Here is a 17,566-nt window from a genome sequence, read left to right as displayed (position 1 = left end):
TTTTTTTTTTTTTTTTTTTTTTTTTTTTTTTTTTCTTCTCCAGAAAGGAAAGATGGAAAAGGGGAGGGCGGACTCGCCCGTGAGTCTGACTGACAGTTTACATAATGAGCTTGCGAGGATGCGAGGCAACTATATAAACAGCTCGCAGGGAAGCAACTTTTCCATTTACTGGGCGCCGCTAGCACCGGTTAAAGGAGGAGCAGTCCAACACTAAGCACTCCCCTTTGCGTCGCTCACCGAGTCCTCTCGGCTTTGGAGTTTATTACAGCAGCTAAAGCAACCAGAGTTGGGTCGTGGGCTGCAGGATTAATTCCCAGAAGGGGACGTTTCCACACCTGGATTTTTACCTTCTGATTTCTGCTGGTGCTCGGGAATACTTCAAAGAGCAGGTTGCTCCAGGAACCGCCGCGACGCCTTTCTTTTCCCCGCCAAGCGAGAAGCGCTTGCCCTGACCATTTGAGGAATACAGGAGGAAAAGTGAACCCACTCAGAATTGGAAGCCTTGAGTAACACAAGGATGACAGCCTTGCGCACCTTTGGCTTGACGTTTCTGTTAATGATATTACAGCAGGTAATCACGCAATGAAAAAAAAAAAAAGTTCGCTAAATGTAAAGCGGGTGATGGCAGCAAGTTTGCATGGCAAAGCCTGGGTAAGCTCTGATTTTGGCTATTTTGTGTGTCTCCTCTTTGTGCAGAGGGTGTCCGGCTCCGGCGTCTTCCAGCTGGAGCTGCACGAGTTCGTGAACAGCCACGGGGCTCTGGCCAGCGGGAAGCCCTGCTCGCCCCACTGCAGGACCTTCTTTCGCGTTTGCCTGAAGCACTTCCAGACAGTGGTGTCCCCGGGTTCCTGCACTTTCGGCAGCATCATCACCCCAGTTCTGGGAATAAACTCCTTCAGCATCAAGGATACAGAGCGATTTGACAGCCCCATTAAGTTACCCTTTAACTTCACGTGGCCGGTGAGAGTCCGCTCGAAACGCGGTTGCCGCGGCGGGCAGGAGGGCGGCAGGGCAGCCGAATCGCAGCGCGCTGCTCAGCGGCGCTGCCAACGCGCAACTTTTGCCCGCAGACTTATTTCCAGAAGTTAGTTTTAAACAAAAGGGAAAGTGCATTAAGTCCAGAAGCGCTTGGGAAAATAAATGTTAAATAGAGGGGGGGGGGGGTGAAGTAAGCGGGGAAAATCTACGCTCTGCAAAGCGCGGGGGGACGAGAGGGGGTGCCTAGGCGTTAAAAGGAGGAACGAAATGCCCTCCTTCCCCCGCGCTCGAAAAGAGAAACGGCCTCCCGAGGGAGCTCCGTGTCGGCGCCGCAGACGCCGTAACGCGATCCGCAATTAGGTTAATTAAGAGGCGCGCGGCGGCGGGTGCGGGAGCCGTGGGCGGCGGTGGCGGCGGGTGCGGGGGCTCGGGGCGGCACCGGGGCTCACGCTGCTCTTTGCGCCCGCAGGGGACCTTCTCGCTCATCATCCAGGCCTGGCACGCGCCCGCCAACTACCTGCCCGAAGGTGAATGCGGCTCCGCGCTGCCCCTAGGGGGCGCCGCGCCCCGGCCCCAACGGCCGCCCCGAAACGGTTAACGGCCAACGGCCGCCGCGGCGCTGACCTCACCGCGCTCACATGTTTATACGATAATTTCAGCGCTGGCTTTATCCTCTCATCGGGAGCGAGTCCCTCTACGATATCCATCAGGGCCGCTTTGATTCTGTCCCCTACCTAATCTCCCAACACAATTGCGTTTCCTCCGGTTTATTTTTGGCGTGGGAAAGAAAGGGGCTCTTTGGTGAGAAAACCGCAAGGCTGCCAAAAAGTCCTGACTGCCTTTTCCTGTATTTTACACCTTTTTCGAATTCCGCCCTTTGGAAAGGAATAATGGCTTTGGGATGTTTTTCTGGCATAGAGGAAGAGGATATTTCAACAGCAAAACAGTTCTCACTTTGAAAAGCTCCCTGCAAAGCCTCTTAAGGCCGGGTTAATAGTCACTGATCCCAGAGGCCATGGGGGCTAGGGGACAGGGGCAGCCCCATTTCCCACCCCATCTCCCTCTCCTCGGCGCCTCCAGCACAGTGTCGCTTGCTTTGCTAACATAAATGTGTGCATTTTTAACAATATATATATACTTATATGTATGTGAAGTATATAGGCAAGAACAGCACTGTATGTGGAAGCCGGTTCTTGCTCCTCATTTCTGATGATGGGGCACCTAATTTTCACATTATCCCTTTTCCAATTGCATATATATGTTCTCTCTATATATAATTTTATATATGGATTTTTTTTCACGCTGCGCTCTCAGTCGGGACAGGGGTGTTGCGGGTGGAGGGCCCACAGGTCGCCACCGCTCAACGCAGCTCTTCTCCCCACAGGCTCCCGGCTGCCTCCCGAGGACTGGCTCATCAGCCAGATGGCGATCCAACGCTCGCTGGCCGTGGGCGAGGACTGGTCGCAGGACGTGCAGAGCGGCGCGCAGACCCAGCTGCACTACTCCTACCGGGTGGTCTGCAGCGAGAACTACTACGGCGAGAGCTGCTCCCGCCTCTGCAAGCGCCGCGATGACCGCTTCGGCCATTACGTGTGCGAGCCCGATGGCAGCCTCACCTGCCTGCCCGGCTGGACCGGCGAGTACTGCACGGAGCGTAAGTGCCGCGTGCGCCTGCTGGAGGGACTGCGTTGCAGTGACTGCGGGTGGTGGTGGGTCCCCCTGGCCTGGTGGGGAGCATCACCCACACGCACTCCTTGATGCCCATATCTGATGTGAGCGCTAGTCAGCATGGGTAGGAATGCAGCTCGTGGGGGCTTTGAGGAAACGTGTGGCCCCAAAACATCGGGGAGCTGGTCGATGACAGGACGCGGAGCCTAAAAACTGGCCCCCTTCTCCTGTTACAGCAGTGGCTCTGGGGCGAGTTTGAGCTCGCTGTCCTTAAACACTGCGGCTGCAACGGCACTGGTAAGGCACCTTGCACAGCCACATCGTAGCCACTGGGCCATGTTTTCCTCCCGACCTTTCTCCTCCAGGCCTGGAGAAGGAAAGTCGCGCTCTGAGGACTTTGGCCTTGTCTTCTGAGACTACCAGTGCCGGTGGCAGCAGTGATGGGAGAGCAAGCGAAGGCTCTTGGCTGATCTCCCTGAATCCTTGGTGTCCCTTCCAAATTAAAACATAAGCAGCTTGCTCAAACAAATGCTTCCACCCTTTGCACTGCCAGAGGAGATGCACAGGTGTTGCAGTGTAATAGTGGGAATTTTTAGTGTAGACTCAAACTCCTACTGCTGGTTTTTTTTTTTTTTTTTTTTTTAGGCCTTCATTAGCATAGGCATAGCCACCTCCTCTTGCTCCTTTTCTAGCAAGAGTTGCAAGAGTTCATATTTGTTGTATAAACAGTGAAAACTGAAGGACAACTTGTCAAATGTTGTCTCTTCTTGTTCACTTCCTCCTGCTCCAGAACTCCCTGTACTGAGGATTTTAAAACCAAAGTTCTGAAACTGCAAAACAGGTTTTCAAAGTACCTTTTGAAATGCAGGCATTTCCCCTTTTAAAATTGCAGTCCATATTGCCACATGTATTTATCTAAACATTTTTGCTTTTTTATGTTCTCTTTACAGCCATCTGTCTGTCTGGATGCACTGAACAGAATGGATACTGTAACAAGCCTGGAGAGTGCATGTGAGTAGATAGCACTTGCAATCTGAACTTCAGTTAAAATGTTGCGTTGTAATAGAAACTTCAGCTCTTTTCTGTGTCATTAATGTTTTAATTTGGCTTTTCTTTTAGCTGTCGTCCTGGATGGCAAGGCCGCTACTGCGATGAGTGCATTCCACATATAGGCTGCCGCCACGGGACTTGTAAAACACAGTGGCAGTGCATATGTGATGAAGGATGGGGTGGCCTCTTCTGTGACCAAGGTTAGTCCCAAATGTTGTGCTCTAGGCTCTAGGTTGGGTCTTCCTTGATACTGGACTAAGGGATCTGTGGTATTAGATTTAGAAATAAGTCTCTTCAAGGTTTATAGGCATCAGTTAGTACCAAGGCTTTCTTAGACAATGCATTTTCTTTCTTACCTACTTACTCCTGTACAAATGTAACAGTAAACTAAACAGTTTCCAGCAGCAGTAAACACCATCATTTGGGCCTTCCTAATTTTGCATACAAGGAAGTTAACTCATGTGATAAGTCTGTGGCATGAGAGAAAAATCATGTAAGCAAGAATGAAAAGTACAGGTTCCATTTTAAGGTACACCAGACAACTTCCACCTATTCAACCCACTGAATCACTGAACCGTAGCCAGCTGAGCAGTCATGTCCTCAAGGCCATATATGCACTGCTGGCACTGAGAGTATTAAGCACTCAAACCAAGTTAAGTGTTTTCAAGTCAGTTATAGGATTAAGATGGGGAAGTCTGAATAAGCAGGAAAAGTAAAGTTGCTTTTTTTTTTTTTCTGCTTGCAGTTATCTATTAACCAGTTGTATTCCAACTACTGTGGTATTTATAGTGCTTATAAAGATTTTTTTGCTTACGTCCTATGAACTTGTGTGCTTAACCTCTGTCTCCAATTGAAGAGGAAAAAAAAAGCACTATCAAGTTTGGCAGGGCATTTGGACAGTTTAAACTAATAACATGCATAACAAGAGAGCATCATAAATAAATAATAAAAGGTTTTGAATGTTTGTTTAAATCTCCAAGTGTAAACAGTTCTCTCTTTAATTCCCTCCCACTTCCCTGGAACATGCCTGGGAGCGCACTTTTTAAGGATGGGTTTTACTGTTTTAATATATGGCAGACTCCGCACTAAGTGTTTCTAAGGCCATAGAGTGCCTCTCAGAGAACGTACACTTACAAAGTACCTTTTCCAACTTGATAGGTGGGCATCTAAATCCCATTACCACTAATGGATTTACACGCACACACACAAAAAAAAAAAAGGACAGTATGCTTAAGCGCTAATGGACTTGACTTAAAAGTTTGCCAGGATTTCCACAATTCAGAGCTTACTGCGTGGCTGTGGTGGACCTAGAGGAATAACTAAAATTCCTAACACACTGAAAAATCTGTTTGTCATATTGATAATCTGAATAACAATCTCCAGTATTTCTACTGTCACCAAAAAGATTTCTTACTGAAAATCCTGTGCTTTTTGCTGGTTAAAGCATTTTTTTTCCTACCTTCTGTGCTCTTCAATGCTTGAGGAAATGAATGGCTTTTCCCATCTGTCAAAGACCTTTCTCTAACGTGTTGATATCTTTGCAGACCTCAACTATTGCACTCACCACAGACCATGCAAAAATGGAGCAACCTGCATGAACACAGGCCAGGGCAGTTACACATGTTCATGCAAACCCGGCTTTACTGGTGTGGACTGCGAACATGAGATCAGCGAATGTGACAGCAACCCTTGTAGGAATGGTGGTAGTTGCACGGTAAGGGCATTTTAAATGTAAAGTCTTTGTGAGAAGCAAGCCTAGGTATACCTTTTCAGAAATGGTTTTGTAACAACATAATGGGAATTTGATAGCGTACAGGTTCATTACCAACGCTCACAACTATCATCCTGAACCCTTCCCTAGAGGTGTCAGTGGAGGACGCCTGTTACAGGAGGAGATGTATCATCTAGATCGGAACTAGTCAACTGATCCTTAGGTTTCTGTGGCAGCCATTATGAGATCTTGGCAAGATCTAAGGCAAGTGAGGGAGCAGAGCTGTAAAACAATAAGCTTTCCAATTGAAGTGCTTATAGAAATGCACTAAATCTGCATTTTAAAGAGTAAATAAAACATTTGCTTTCTACTCTGGGAGCAAAGCATCAGATAATACAAGGACAATCAGCTGAAATATCTTCTGTGAAATGTGGTTCCACATTTTTAGTTTTCTGCAGTCTAGTGTTTCAGTGTGTTTTTTAGGTCCTTGCAGTGATTAACTCTGTTGATAAAGACTGGTAGATTATAGACCTCAAATGTAATAGGATGCACATTGTGAATAAAACTAATGATGCAAGAGTGCAGCTCTTTTCTCCCAAGCCTGTGGACAGACTGTACCTGGAAAGAACAGAGGATTTTATCGTGCTCTAAGTGGTGGGACTTCTCCATGGCAAAGTAAAATCAGTTCTTGTAGGAAATGGGCTATCACACAGAAGAAAAAGGTCCAGATGACAGCTGTGTAGGTTGATACATGCTATTTTGCTTTAGGGGGACCTCAGGAATCCCATTAGGCAGTAGCCACATTGCTAGTGCTTTGCCTATTCGCTTGTACTGCACCAGTTCTGTTATGTAGATACAGGATTACCTGTATTTGCAGAATCTGGCCCATTCACGGCTCCTTCCCTCACAGTCAAGCATTCAGATACTCACTGTGCAAATGCTGCTTTGGCCGCATCTGAGTGTGGGAACTGCACTCAGTGTTGACCAAAAAGAAACATGCAAGCAGCTATTATTTGGTGACATCAAATAACAGTCATTTCATGATATGTTTTACAGGACATGGAGAATGGTTACCACTGCCTGTGCCCCCCTGGATACTATGGAACTCACTGTGAGCACAGTGCTTTGACGTGTGTGGATTCCCCATGTTTTAACGGCGGCACATGCTTGGAAAAAGAACAAGGGGCCAGCTACACTTGCCTTTGTCCTCTGGGCTTCACAGGGTCAAATTGTGAAAAAAAAGTAGACAGGTGCACAAGCAACCCATGTGCAAATGGTAAGTCTATTTATCCCTTAAATATCTTGTCTCTTTGACCTGTTCATGCTTTTCAGTGCAGAAGTGATAGAAATCCAATCTGACCTCTACGATTGCTAAGAAATTAAGCCCTCTTCTCTCATTGTATTCCATATCTCCCCTAATTTTGTTCTCTTGGGAGGCTTTCATTGGCATTTTCTCTGCAATAATAATGCTCCAGGCTTACTGTGGGATGGAAGAGAGGGCAGAATTATGTACATTAAATAAATTTTAATATATATTTGAAAGGGGCATCATTTTAAGACACAATGATAAAATTAGGCAATCTGAAGAGAACTTGCAGAGACATTTGGTAGTTCTGTAAAATAATCTCCCTCTTCTTGAGGCAGTAAAACCGCTTACCACAGTGGTTTAGGTTTCAAAATGAAGTGCATCACCGACTGATTTTTCTTTCCCTTTTTTTCCCCAGGCGGCAATTGCTTTTACCTGGGTCAGATTCGTGTGTGTCGTTGCCGGGCTGGTTTCTCTGGTCAGAAATGTGAGATAAACATCAACGACTGTGCCAGGAACCCATGTTCCAATGGGGGAACTTGCCATGACCTGATCAACGACTATACCTGCACGTGCTTGCCAGGCTATAGTGGCAGGAACTGTGACATCAAAACCAGAGACGAATGTGCTTCTGGGCCATGTGAGAATGGAGGCACATGCTACAGCGGGCTTTATAGTGCCAACTTTGTCTGCTACTGTCCTTCTGGCTTCATGGGGAACCGCTGCGAGTTACCAGTTTATACAGTGCCTGTTACACTTCCTCCTAAACCAGTCCCCTGGATTGCTATATCCATGGGGGTGGGACTGGTGGCTTTGCTCATACTGTTCTGCATGATAGCCATGGTCATCAGGCAGATGAGGATGCACCCAGAGCAGGAGTTGGAGACAATGAACAACCTGTCTGACTTCCAGAAGGACAATCTCATTCCAGCTTCACAGCTCAAAAACACCAATAAAAATAAAGACCTCGAAGTGGACTGTGGGCTGGAAAAATCAAACTACAAACCCAAGAACCATAAACTGGACTATAATCTGGTAAAAGACCTGACAAGTAGAGGAACACAGGAGGATAAATACTACAAAAGTGAAAAGTGTTTAGGAGAAAAAACCCCCCTCCGACTACACAGGTGAGAATGCGATCTTCTTTACAGTCTTTTGTAAGCCTCCCTACCATCTTCCTAATGAGAAAATAGAAAAGAAAGAATTAATTCAGGAAGATAAAATACAAACAAGAACAAAGCTAGGAATTTTCACACTGGAGTATGCACGTGCGTGTCATAGCCAAGCGGTATCCCTCGCTAAAAGCCAAGCGATCCAGTTGAGTGTTTGTGCTAGTTGTTGCTAGTACGGGTGAGCAGGAGTGGCTAGCCCAGTGGTGAAACTAAGAAGTGTCCTTCCTTCCCCCAGTACATCCTGGAGAGACAACAGTATGCCATACAGGCTTTAAAAATAAGTATTTCACTTACTAAGAAGGCAAAGTGAACTACTCAGAGAGGGACAGAATAAATACTGTTGTCAAAAAAAGAAAAAAGTATCCATTGGCTCATCAGTCTTCTGACCTGTATATTGAAAGTCTTGCCTGACTTCGGCTTGTGACTCTGAGGTATAGATTTGAGCAGATCTGAGGAGTAGGAGATTGGACATGCCAGAGGCATAGCAAGGCAGTACCTATTCCTTGCACTTTTCCAGTGCAATGTCCTACCCATCGTATAGAATATGGGAAACTTGATCCTCTGGTCTCGCCTCCTGCACCTTCATGGCCCTGTCGTTTCACCCCTCCATGCTCACAGATTTCAAGAGCCAGCCATGTCAAGTCAAATAACATTCTTTTCTCTCTGCCATAGTGAAAAGCCGGAATGTAGAATATCGGCGATATGCTCTCCAAGGGATTCAATGTACCAGTCTGTCTTTGTGATAGCAGAAGAAAGGAACGAGTGCATCATAGCCACAGAGGTAAGAAGTGCACTGCTCCCTAAAATCACATGGATGCAGACATGAATTCACAAAGCAAAGAGGGCAAATTATCAACTAGAATTACATCTGAGAAGGTAACTCTGTTTCCAGAGTTCAGAGATACTTTCCAGCTTGCACCTCTCCTCTTCTGCGGCGCACAAGAGTGCTGAAGGAAACAGAACATACATCAGGGAACATAAATTAGCAGCTCTGGTTTATTAACCCAGTTATTTTGAGCTTAGATAAGTCAGTAGCAGATTTAAGCACTGAACACTAGCCCATAAAAAATCAGTGCAGTATAGGATTATTTCCACTTAAATAGGTAGTCAGCAAAAAAATGGGAATAATAAGAGTCTACAGATTCATAGATGTACAAGATAGAGTTTTGCCCATGACTACAACAGTTTATCTGTGTCCTGTAGAAAGAAGTAAATCTATAGATTTCCAGTAGAAGATGGAAGGTAACTGCATATGCTAATGGATAAGCATTGCAATCATTTAGGGAGTCTGTATTATGAACTGGAAAGAACTTCAACCTTAGGGCCTTTAAGCTCTAGATGTGTTCATGGCTGCAACAGAAATTACTACTTGTGGTACTGGTAAACATGTCAAGATTTCGATGGTATTTTGAAAGGTGATAAAACAGATTTTTTTTAGAAAGGCCTGAGCATTGAACAATCCTAAGATTTTTAAAAGACTTTTTTTTTTTTTTTTTTTTTNTTTTTTTTTTTTTTTTTTTTTTTTTCCTGGCTGTCTCTTCTAGTGTAGCCATCTTTAGGACAAGTTGCAGGTAGTTGCAGGCTCTAGGAAAGAGGAGCTTGCTGTACCATACAGCAGTGATCTGTGAACGCAGCTCTGCAGGAGTCTGTCTCCCTTGCCAGGGTGCATATCAGATTTCTGCGTAGAGGCAAGCTGGAATACAAGTCAACCAGCAATATTAACAGTTCAAGACAAACCAACAGGATTTTTCAAAGATACAAATGACAGTTAGACACTTAATTCCCACTAACTGACCTATTTACCATTTGTTCCTTTGAAGACCTCATTGACCAAAGCCAGACTCCCAGGTTTACATAAAGCACCTCAGGACATATTCTTATTTCAGGGTTACTTCTCCCAACATCAGTCTAGTTTGATGCTTTTGAACACAAGCTATTTAACTATATCACTTGCCTGTTAAAGAGACCTTGTGTTTAGTACCTAGATATGTAAGTTTTAGTCTAAATATTCTTTCCCTCGCATAATGTCAAAAGGCTACTTGTCATATTCTGTATCTCTGGACCCAATCAAAAACTTCATACATCAATAGTAAAGCTGCAGGAATATTTGTCTTAAATTACTTTGATTTGAATTTTGATTTATTAATTTGTTAACTCTGCAGTACTCTGTACACTGTGCTTCCTTCTCATTCCTCGTATTATTTTGCATCCTGACAGGTATAAGACTGAAGATCAGTCCATTTGCACCTCAGATGGGTAATGCCAGTAGATGGACGTTCCTGCTGCATTGTTTACAATTCAGAACTGGATCAGACTGTTTTTAATTACATGCAACTTGCTGCTCTCAGGCGGAGGATGGAACTGGGTGAACTGGACAGACTGTGAATTTACAGAAAGATGCAATACACCTTTTTGTTCTTACTGCCCTTGTTTGAAGTTTGATACCAGAAATCTCATTGGCTATTAAAGAGGGGAGGCAGAGGGAAAAGAAAGGGGTTTAAAATGCTGTTGTTTTGATACGTTTTTAAAGATTCTGAGGCCAGTTCCTCAAGGACAGACCCGTGGCTTTCCAGAACTCTGATTATGGGAGGTGCCAGTTGAGGAGGAGGCACTGAACTGTCACAGATGTTGCAACGGAAGGTGTGAAGAAAGACACATTGCTATGCAGATAATGGATACAAAATAAATGAGATCTCCATTTTTTCTTCTGGGTTTAGAAGTGCCTAAAATGTGTCAAGAGAATCTTAAGGAGCCCAAACAGACACTTGACTGCTATATATGCAGTTACCTGAACAGTATTGGGCAGGAGTGATTGACTCTTCCTGCTATACATCTATTTGCATCTCCTCTCTCCTGCTGCATGTATTGGAGACAGTTCAAGGGGTGAGAGGAGGAAGGAAAGAGGGATACAGAATTTACATTTCATCTCATTTGGTGATGCTTTGGAGAACTGATTGACACAAGCCACGATATGGGACAGGATTTTCATGGATTTAAACCCCTGAGAAGGGAAAGGTGTGATGAGGAATGTCTACTGCCTCTTCCCCATTACGAGGAGAGACATAATCCCAGCCTTACAAATGCGTTTAAAATCAATCAGCTTCTAGGACCTATGCGGGCTGAGCTGTCTCAGCTGTTTTATGGCCTTTGCACTACCAGTGATTGTGAATGGAAGTTACATTTTTCTTCTCCTTCCTCATCCTCTCTCCATCCCTTATTATGCAAATTTGGATTTTATGTTGTGTTTCTGAATTATGTGCCACCTTCTACTGTAAATAGTCTCAAAGTCACAGCTGTAGCTTTCTGAAGGAGGGATATTATCACTGCCCCTAATTCCCTGTCTGGTTGCAGAACTCCTGCTTCTCTTGTTCCAAATGGCCAACTGAGAAGCCTCCACCGAGAAGGCCCCTGCCACAGGTGGAGATGAGGGCGAGAAGGTGCTAGGCTTGTCCCACAGCCTTCATACATACCCGCCCCCTGCCACAGGCAAAAGGGCAAGGCTGCCCCTGGAAACCAGAGGCAAACCTCAACTCTTCTCTTAGACACTTATTTACCGCAGTAATAGTGACAACCCCATGGGAAGTGCTGTGACTGTAAAAAAGATGAGACTTCGAGGTGCGGCAGAATGAGGAGGGAGGAAACGAGACCGCTTCAAAGAAACCTGGACTGTGCTCTCTCTTGGACAGTGATAGTCCTGCCCTTGTAAATCCCGTCGTTGGACTAGCCCATCTACTGCTTTGGACTGTGCAGACAAGGCCCTTTCATAATGTCCACTACTGACCTTCTGCTCTGACTGTGTAGGACCAATTTGAAGATGACCTTCAGAAATCAATAATATGGGTTTTAGTTTGTCTGTCTGTAGTTTATTTTGAAGTCTAGTATTTCAGTAATTTAAAAAAATCAGAAGCACTGAACTTTCTACGTTTTATAACATTATTTTGTATATAATGTATATTTATAATCAAAACAGAAGTGTAAATATGTTTATTACTTCTCATGTAATGTTTTTAATGTGATGACAAAGTTTGAATTTTATTTTTTTTTCAAACAATGAAAATACTTTCCTGCTACTATGAGGTTTATTGTGGTTTGTCCTTTTACAGTCCTGCTAGGTTTCATGATTCTGTGAGAGGCTGGCTTAATTGAAACTTCAGGCATGAGCTTGTCTGCTCACTGTTCACAGCCCTACATTTGCATTTTGCAAACCAACCTGCTGTAGGCTGCTTTTACAACCACTAGCTATTGTCAACAAAGACGTTCAGCTGCGTGAAATGCAGCTGACAGAAAATTATACATATCTATTTTGTCCTGTACAGTATTTAAATAATATATAGATAGATACTCTATTGGGATGGAGTGAGATATAAGCAGTCAGAAAAGTTATTTTTATTAATTCATCTTTCACTATTTTTCTTCCATGACAACTTGTGGCATGGAAGGTACAGATTTAATATCTTTTCCAAGTGGCTTAATAAATGTCTTGGCTTGGGGTTCACATATGAAACAAGACACAATTTCTATTTTTTTTTAATCCCACTTATTTAAATTCTTTCAGAAAGAACCCATTTTTCCCTACTTGCCTTATTCTTCCACAGCATCTACATCTCTGCTTGCAAAATTGCACTCCTGTTTGTTTGAGCGGGGTGGATAAGACTGAGCCCTCCTGCACAGCACGCAGGGGAGTTTGAGGCTTTTTCCCACCGCACCGCCTTCGCGCCAGCAGCAGCGCCGTCCTCCCAGTCTAACAAAGTCATTCTGCTGCACGGCCCTTCTGGGGGAGGTTTCCACAAGAAGGGGAAAAAACAAACTTACACAAAATGCTCCCAGGAGGTTTAGTAGCCCTTGAAATGCACGCATTTACAGACAATTAAATCCCTCACTAGATCAGCTAAATGCAATACAACCAACATCTGAATGCACAAAAGCAAAAGCTATAAGAACAGGAAAACACTGCTGCTCTATTTAAAAACTAGACTTTTTTTCTTGTTGACAAAATGCCAAAAAAGCATCTTAGTTTTAGATGTCTTTCCACAAAATAAAATCTAACCAAAACCTGATAGTTTTCATGTAAAAAGCGCAAACACTATAAAAGCACTATAACAAATACATTTTGACTTTGTCTTTAAAGCACTGCAAATAACGGTTAATAAGGGTCCTTCTCAGTGCATTATTGAGGTTACATAAATGCTGTTTACTTTGGGTGGTTTTCTTTCTCCCTCTTTGGTTCTTTTCTTAGTAAAATTAACTTTCAAATCCCAATCAATTTCCCTGGCTACCATGAAAATAAATTCAAGATGAAACTCAGAAATAAAAAGCCTCCTCCCCCTCCCCAAACATTCACCCTGTAGAGCAAATTATGAAAAACAAGCCATTGACAAAAAGCTGAGCAGATGCTCCCTGCTTGCAGTCCTTCCTCAGCAATGTGAAATAAACCCAACAGATGCCTCTCTTAATTGAGCCCATGGATTACATACACACATGCACTCTGTCCTGCTTAAAACAAAACACACACAAAAATCAAACAGGAAAATAGCCAGAGAACTCTTCCCAAAGCCCAGGCAAGCAAGAACGCTAAGCCCAAAAAAGACTCGGCTCTTCCTGCTCAAAAAGAGACAGGAAACCGTATCTGTAGACAGAAGGGAGTTGAAATCCATTAAAACTCATGGACCTGATTATGTAGATCCCACAGGGTAAAGCAGGTACAACACATGCCTTTGTGTACCCACACAGGAGAGAGGAAAAAAATAAAATAAAACGTGCATCAGCTCACAAGGAAATCAGTGAATATTTACTGGAGGCAGCCCTGCACTCTGCAGCTACCAGAATAGATCACAGGTCCTACACAGGAAAAACAGGAGCGCTGCCTGCTTCCACGCAGGGGGAGATGGAAGCACATGTGAATCCATGCACGTGTGCACATCCCCAAGTCTGTGCCAAAGAAATTACAAGCAAATTAGCTGAATGCATAATATGACCCAGATTTAACCCACATCTTTGGCCAAAAAATTCCTCACCAAGCGCTGCTGTGCACTGTCTGCTCGTCCCTCCAAGTGAGTGCATCTCAGTGCCACAGCTCAACTGCACGAGACAAGCCCCCAGCTCCCTCAGGGTTATAAGGACTCGCCCGAATGTCAAACATTCCCCACGACAACTGCAGGTGATGCCAGGACCAGTAAACTACTTCTGGCTTGCTTGATCCATGTGGATAACATACATTGTTAAACAAACCTGGAGAGTTTAAGACTCAGTCATAACTTGGACTAACTTCTGTTAGTATAATTTGTAACTAACTATGGCAAGGCTTGAAGACAGATTTGTCCTGAGGACTGCACCTAAACGTGACTTTTGGTGTAAAAGACTGCACAGATTGACTCATGTAAACACGATCTAACTTAACAACATCTACAAGAATAGGCTCCTGATCCTGCAAACCTCTCATGTTTCCTCTTATTTGTACTCAGCAGAAACTGTTTCATAGCCACAGAGAACCCTTCATCCATTGCAAATTCAAAGCTGGTTTGACAGAGAGGGCTGCCCCTCAGTGCAGTGCCTTGCTCACTTTGTTCCAGCTTTGGGATCCAGACCTTCACCATTTGCCTCTCAAACTGCCTGCTTGTTAGGAGAAGCAGCTGCTGGGCTATACCCGTAACTATAGCACCCACTGGTGCTGAGACACCATGCAGCAGGACCACGCTCACACAGGCACGGCACAGGGCACCGCATCCAGCTAGGCAAGTGTAGAAGAGGGATGCTTGTAAAAATCATCCTTGATACAAAACATGCCTCAAACGGGGTAAAATGCAAAATGTCTGGATATCAAAATACTTGGCCAGCAGCAGCGCTCAGCCTTCAAGGAGCTGTTGAGATAGATTAAGTCAGCCTGTGCAACTGCAACCATCTAATAGAAGAAACCATCTCTGTAAAAACAGATTTCCTGCGCTTTGGTTACTTCTCAGTCTTTTTCTTTCAGCTCATGCTAATAGAAGGCATAGCTCAATGAGGAAGGCATAGCAAGCCACTAACACCACTTATGCTGCAGTGACTTAAGCAGAAGTTATGTATCTATGTTTGCCTGTCATTCTTCTTGCCTTATCTCACATACCTGATCCATAAATACATATTGATTTTACACAGTAGATAAGACACTCCCATCATACTAGAGCAGGCAGGAGAGTGAGAGTCATAATCCAAACTCCAGTTGTGGAGATGTGACATAATTCAGTGGCCCTCTGCCATGCCTCAACTGTTTTCATAACTTCAGTTTTACAGCCTATCTGGAGAGTCAACAGCAATATTTCAGCCCCACTACTCTCCCTCTCTGCGTCTCTGTTTGCTTTTGCTAACTCAGCTCCCAGAGCTTGCAGGTAGTGGCCTGATATTCCCATCACTGGTGACGCCCAAAGCAGTGACAGTTCTCTCCTGCCTGCTCTATCCCTGTCCACTCTGCTCTCAAGCTTTGTCTGGACAACACAGTGACTCAGTTCCATAAAACTACCATTTCTTTCTCTCCTCCCTTCACTGTTCTTATCTCCGCAGTTGCCCTGGTTCCTTCTCCTTGCTCCACATGCAGCTCTATGGTACATTTCTGCAGCTCAGAGGTCCTTCACGCTGCTGTGTTAGCATGGGGCTCCTGCCCGATTCACAGCATAAAGCACTGCATGTAGAGCACACATTCCAGGTGTTAGATCAATGATGCCACACACAGCATTCAGTTCAGGGGACCTGCATGTCCTTTCTCTCCTTCCCTTTTACACCTTGACAGCAAACTATCAAGCAACCTCCCTCTGCAGACGTCTAAGCTCTCCCTTCCAATTTGCCACTCAGCTTTTGGGAGCCGTGGGGCACAGAGACAGAATGTCCATGTGCTTACGAAGCTTATCCAGCACTCACTCACACGCACAAGCCTTCGCTGCTTCCAGCAACAGGCCATGCAGTTCCCAGCAGGACTGAGTGGTGACAGGCCCGGGGGGGGGGACTCTCCAACCCACAGGAGTGCACCCCCTGGGGCAGGAAGAATTAAAAATACATTTTTAAAGTGCAGGGACTGAAGTGGGCTGAAAAACAATTCCTGCTTCCTGAGTCTCCATCTCATTGTCCTCCTTTCCGACTGGGTCACGCAGGGCTCCCAGCTAACATGTCAACATTGCCTGCAGACTGAGACTGGAGATCAGAGAGGTAAGGTAAATGGAGTGGCCTGCACCTGCAGGTAACATAACCCTGGATGTTATGTGACCTGAAAAACACACACAAAAAAGCCCTAGATGGCTTTATCTAACCAAACACACCGCATATTTCCACATCATCACATGCACTTGCTTGCATGTGCACTTGCATCACTGTGCACTTGCTTTGCTGCTTGCTGTAGCTCCACTGGCTTCACCAAAGCTGACCGTGCTATCCTGCTCTGCTGCCCCAAGAGCCATCACCTTCACGTACTGCAGCCAAGCAGCTCCAGGCCCCCCTTTTGCCTCAGCCAATATTCTGCCAGGTCTCAGGCAATACCTATTTTTAAGCTCATATAGGAAATCTGTTTTTGCCAAATCCATTGAGCCAACATGCCATGGGGAGTGGTTCCCCTTTCCAGCAACAGCGTTCTCCTGCCTACCTGGAAGGGTAGACATGGAGATAGGAGAGAAGATGTCTGAGCTTCCTTCTGCTGGAGATAGTAGGCAAATCTCCTGGCTGCTGCCTGCATGAGGAAGATGGGTTCTGGCTCACAGCAAGTAGAGACACAATCTTTGGGGCAGAAAGTAACAGGAGCAGCTTTCTCTCAAATGACCCAAACTATGTGAGCATCTACTCTTGGTTGCTTCGGACAGAAGGGAAAAAGCCCAGCAAAGGTCTTGTAAGTGCTTAACAAGGGCCTACTCTTGGTTTGTAGATGAAGGTTTCCAATGCAGCAGAAGAACCCTCCCCAAACTGTTCTCTCCTCCATAGACTCTGTAACATGTGACGGAGCTGCCTCTAAAATTAGTACCGAACTACCGTGGTAGAGCTAAATTGACTTAATTTCCTCTGTGACCATCATGTCTTTCTACCAGCTGAGAGGTGGCCAGTGCTCAGGCTCCCATTCACCTCTGGTCCCGCAGGCTGCTCTGCTTGGGCAAAGTGTGCCCTGGACAGGGTCCAGAGCATTCACTCCCAGGAAGAGTCCCAAGGTGCACAACAGGACCTTGTTCACCGCCGTGTTTTGCAAATACACAGATCAATGAGGAAAACATGTAGTTCGAGGAGAGGCTGTTTGGGGATGGCATCTTTTATCTGTGCTTTACGATTTATTTGTTGAGTTATTGCTGGTTTTCCTAAGGTTTTATTGATTACATTTTTAAAACTAACTGCCTGGAAGGTCACAGAGCCACCATGTTTGTTTTCATCAATTGAATTAAACCAACTCATATTTAATATCCAAACAAACTTGTTGAGAGTTAGGTTTATGGCTAGAGCAGCCGTTACTAGCCAGAGCAGGACCTGACCATCCTGGCACTGTGCAGAAGCTCTGACGACTCCTTGGATAAGCAGCTCCCATGATGGATATGAAAGCAGGGCTGCTGTAGCGAAATATCTGGGGCAAATGTGAATCACTGTGCATTAGAAATTTATTTTCTATTAACACTGTTTGATATTTGCCTTACATTTTCTACTTTGGCAAAAAATGCCAAAGCATTGCCAAGGCATTTTTGT

At 45.0% G+C, this 17,566-nt stretch overlaps 1 protein-coding gene across 1 annotated transcript; it reads left to right on the top strand.

Annotated features, from left to right (window-relative positions):
* Positions 1–211: 211 nt before the first annotated feature.
* Positions 212–11,800, top strand: DLL4 (delta like canonical Notch ligand 4). The gene is made up of 11 exons (XM_026033456.1): positions 212–571; positions 697–960; positions 1,448–1,505; positions 2,363–2,632; positions 3,597–3,657; positions 3,766–3,896; positions 5,241–5,410; positions 6,464–6,683; positions 7,132–7,840; positions 8,558–8,666; positions 10,103–11,800. Exons 1-11 carry the CDS (start codon positions 518–520, stop codon positions 10,106–10,108), a joined length of 2,052 nt encoding a protein of 683 aa, XP_025889241.1. The 5' UTR covers positions 212–517; the 3' UTR covers positions 10,109–11,800.
* Positions 11,801–17,566: the final 5,766 nt, after the last annotated feature.

This window comes from Nothoprocta perdicaria, unplaced genomic scaffold, assembly GCF_003342845.1.
Source record: "Nothoprocta perdicaria isolate Ctin4 unplaced genomic scaffold, notPer1 scaffold_129, whole genome shotgun sequence".
Lineage (NCBI taxonomy): Eukaryota > Metazoa > Chordata > Aves > Tinamiformes > Tinamidae > Nothoprocta > Nothoprocta perdicaria.
The sequence above is the reverse complement of the archived record's forward strand: the minus strand, read 5'-3'. Positions and strand labels throughout refer to the sequence as shown.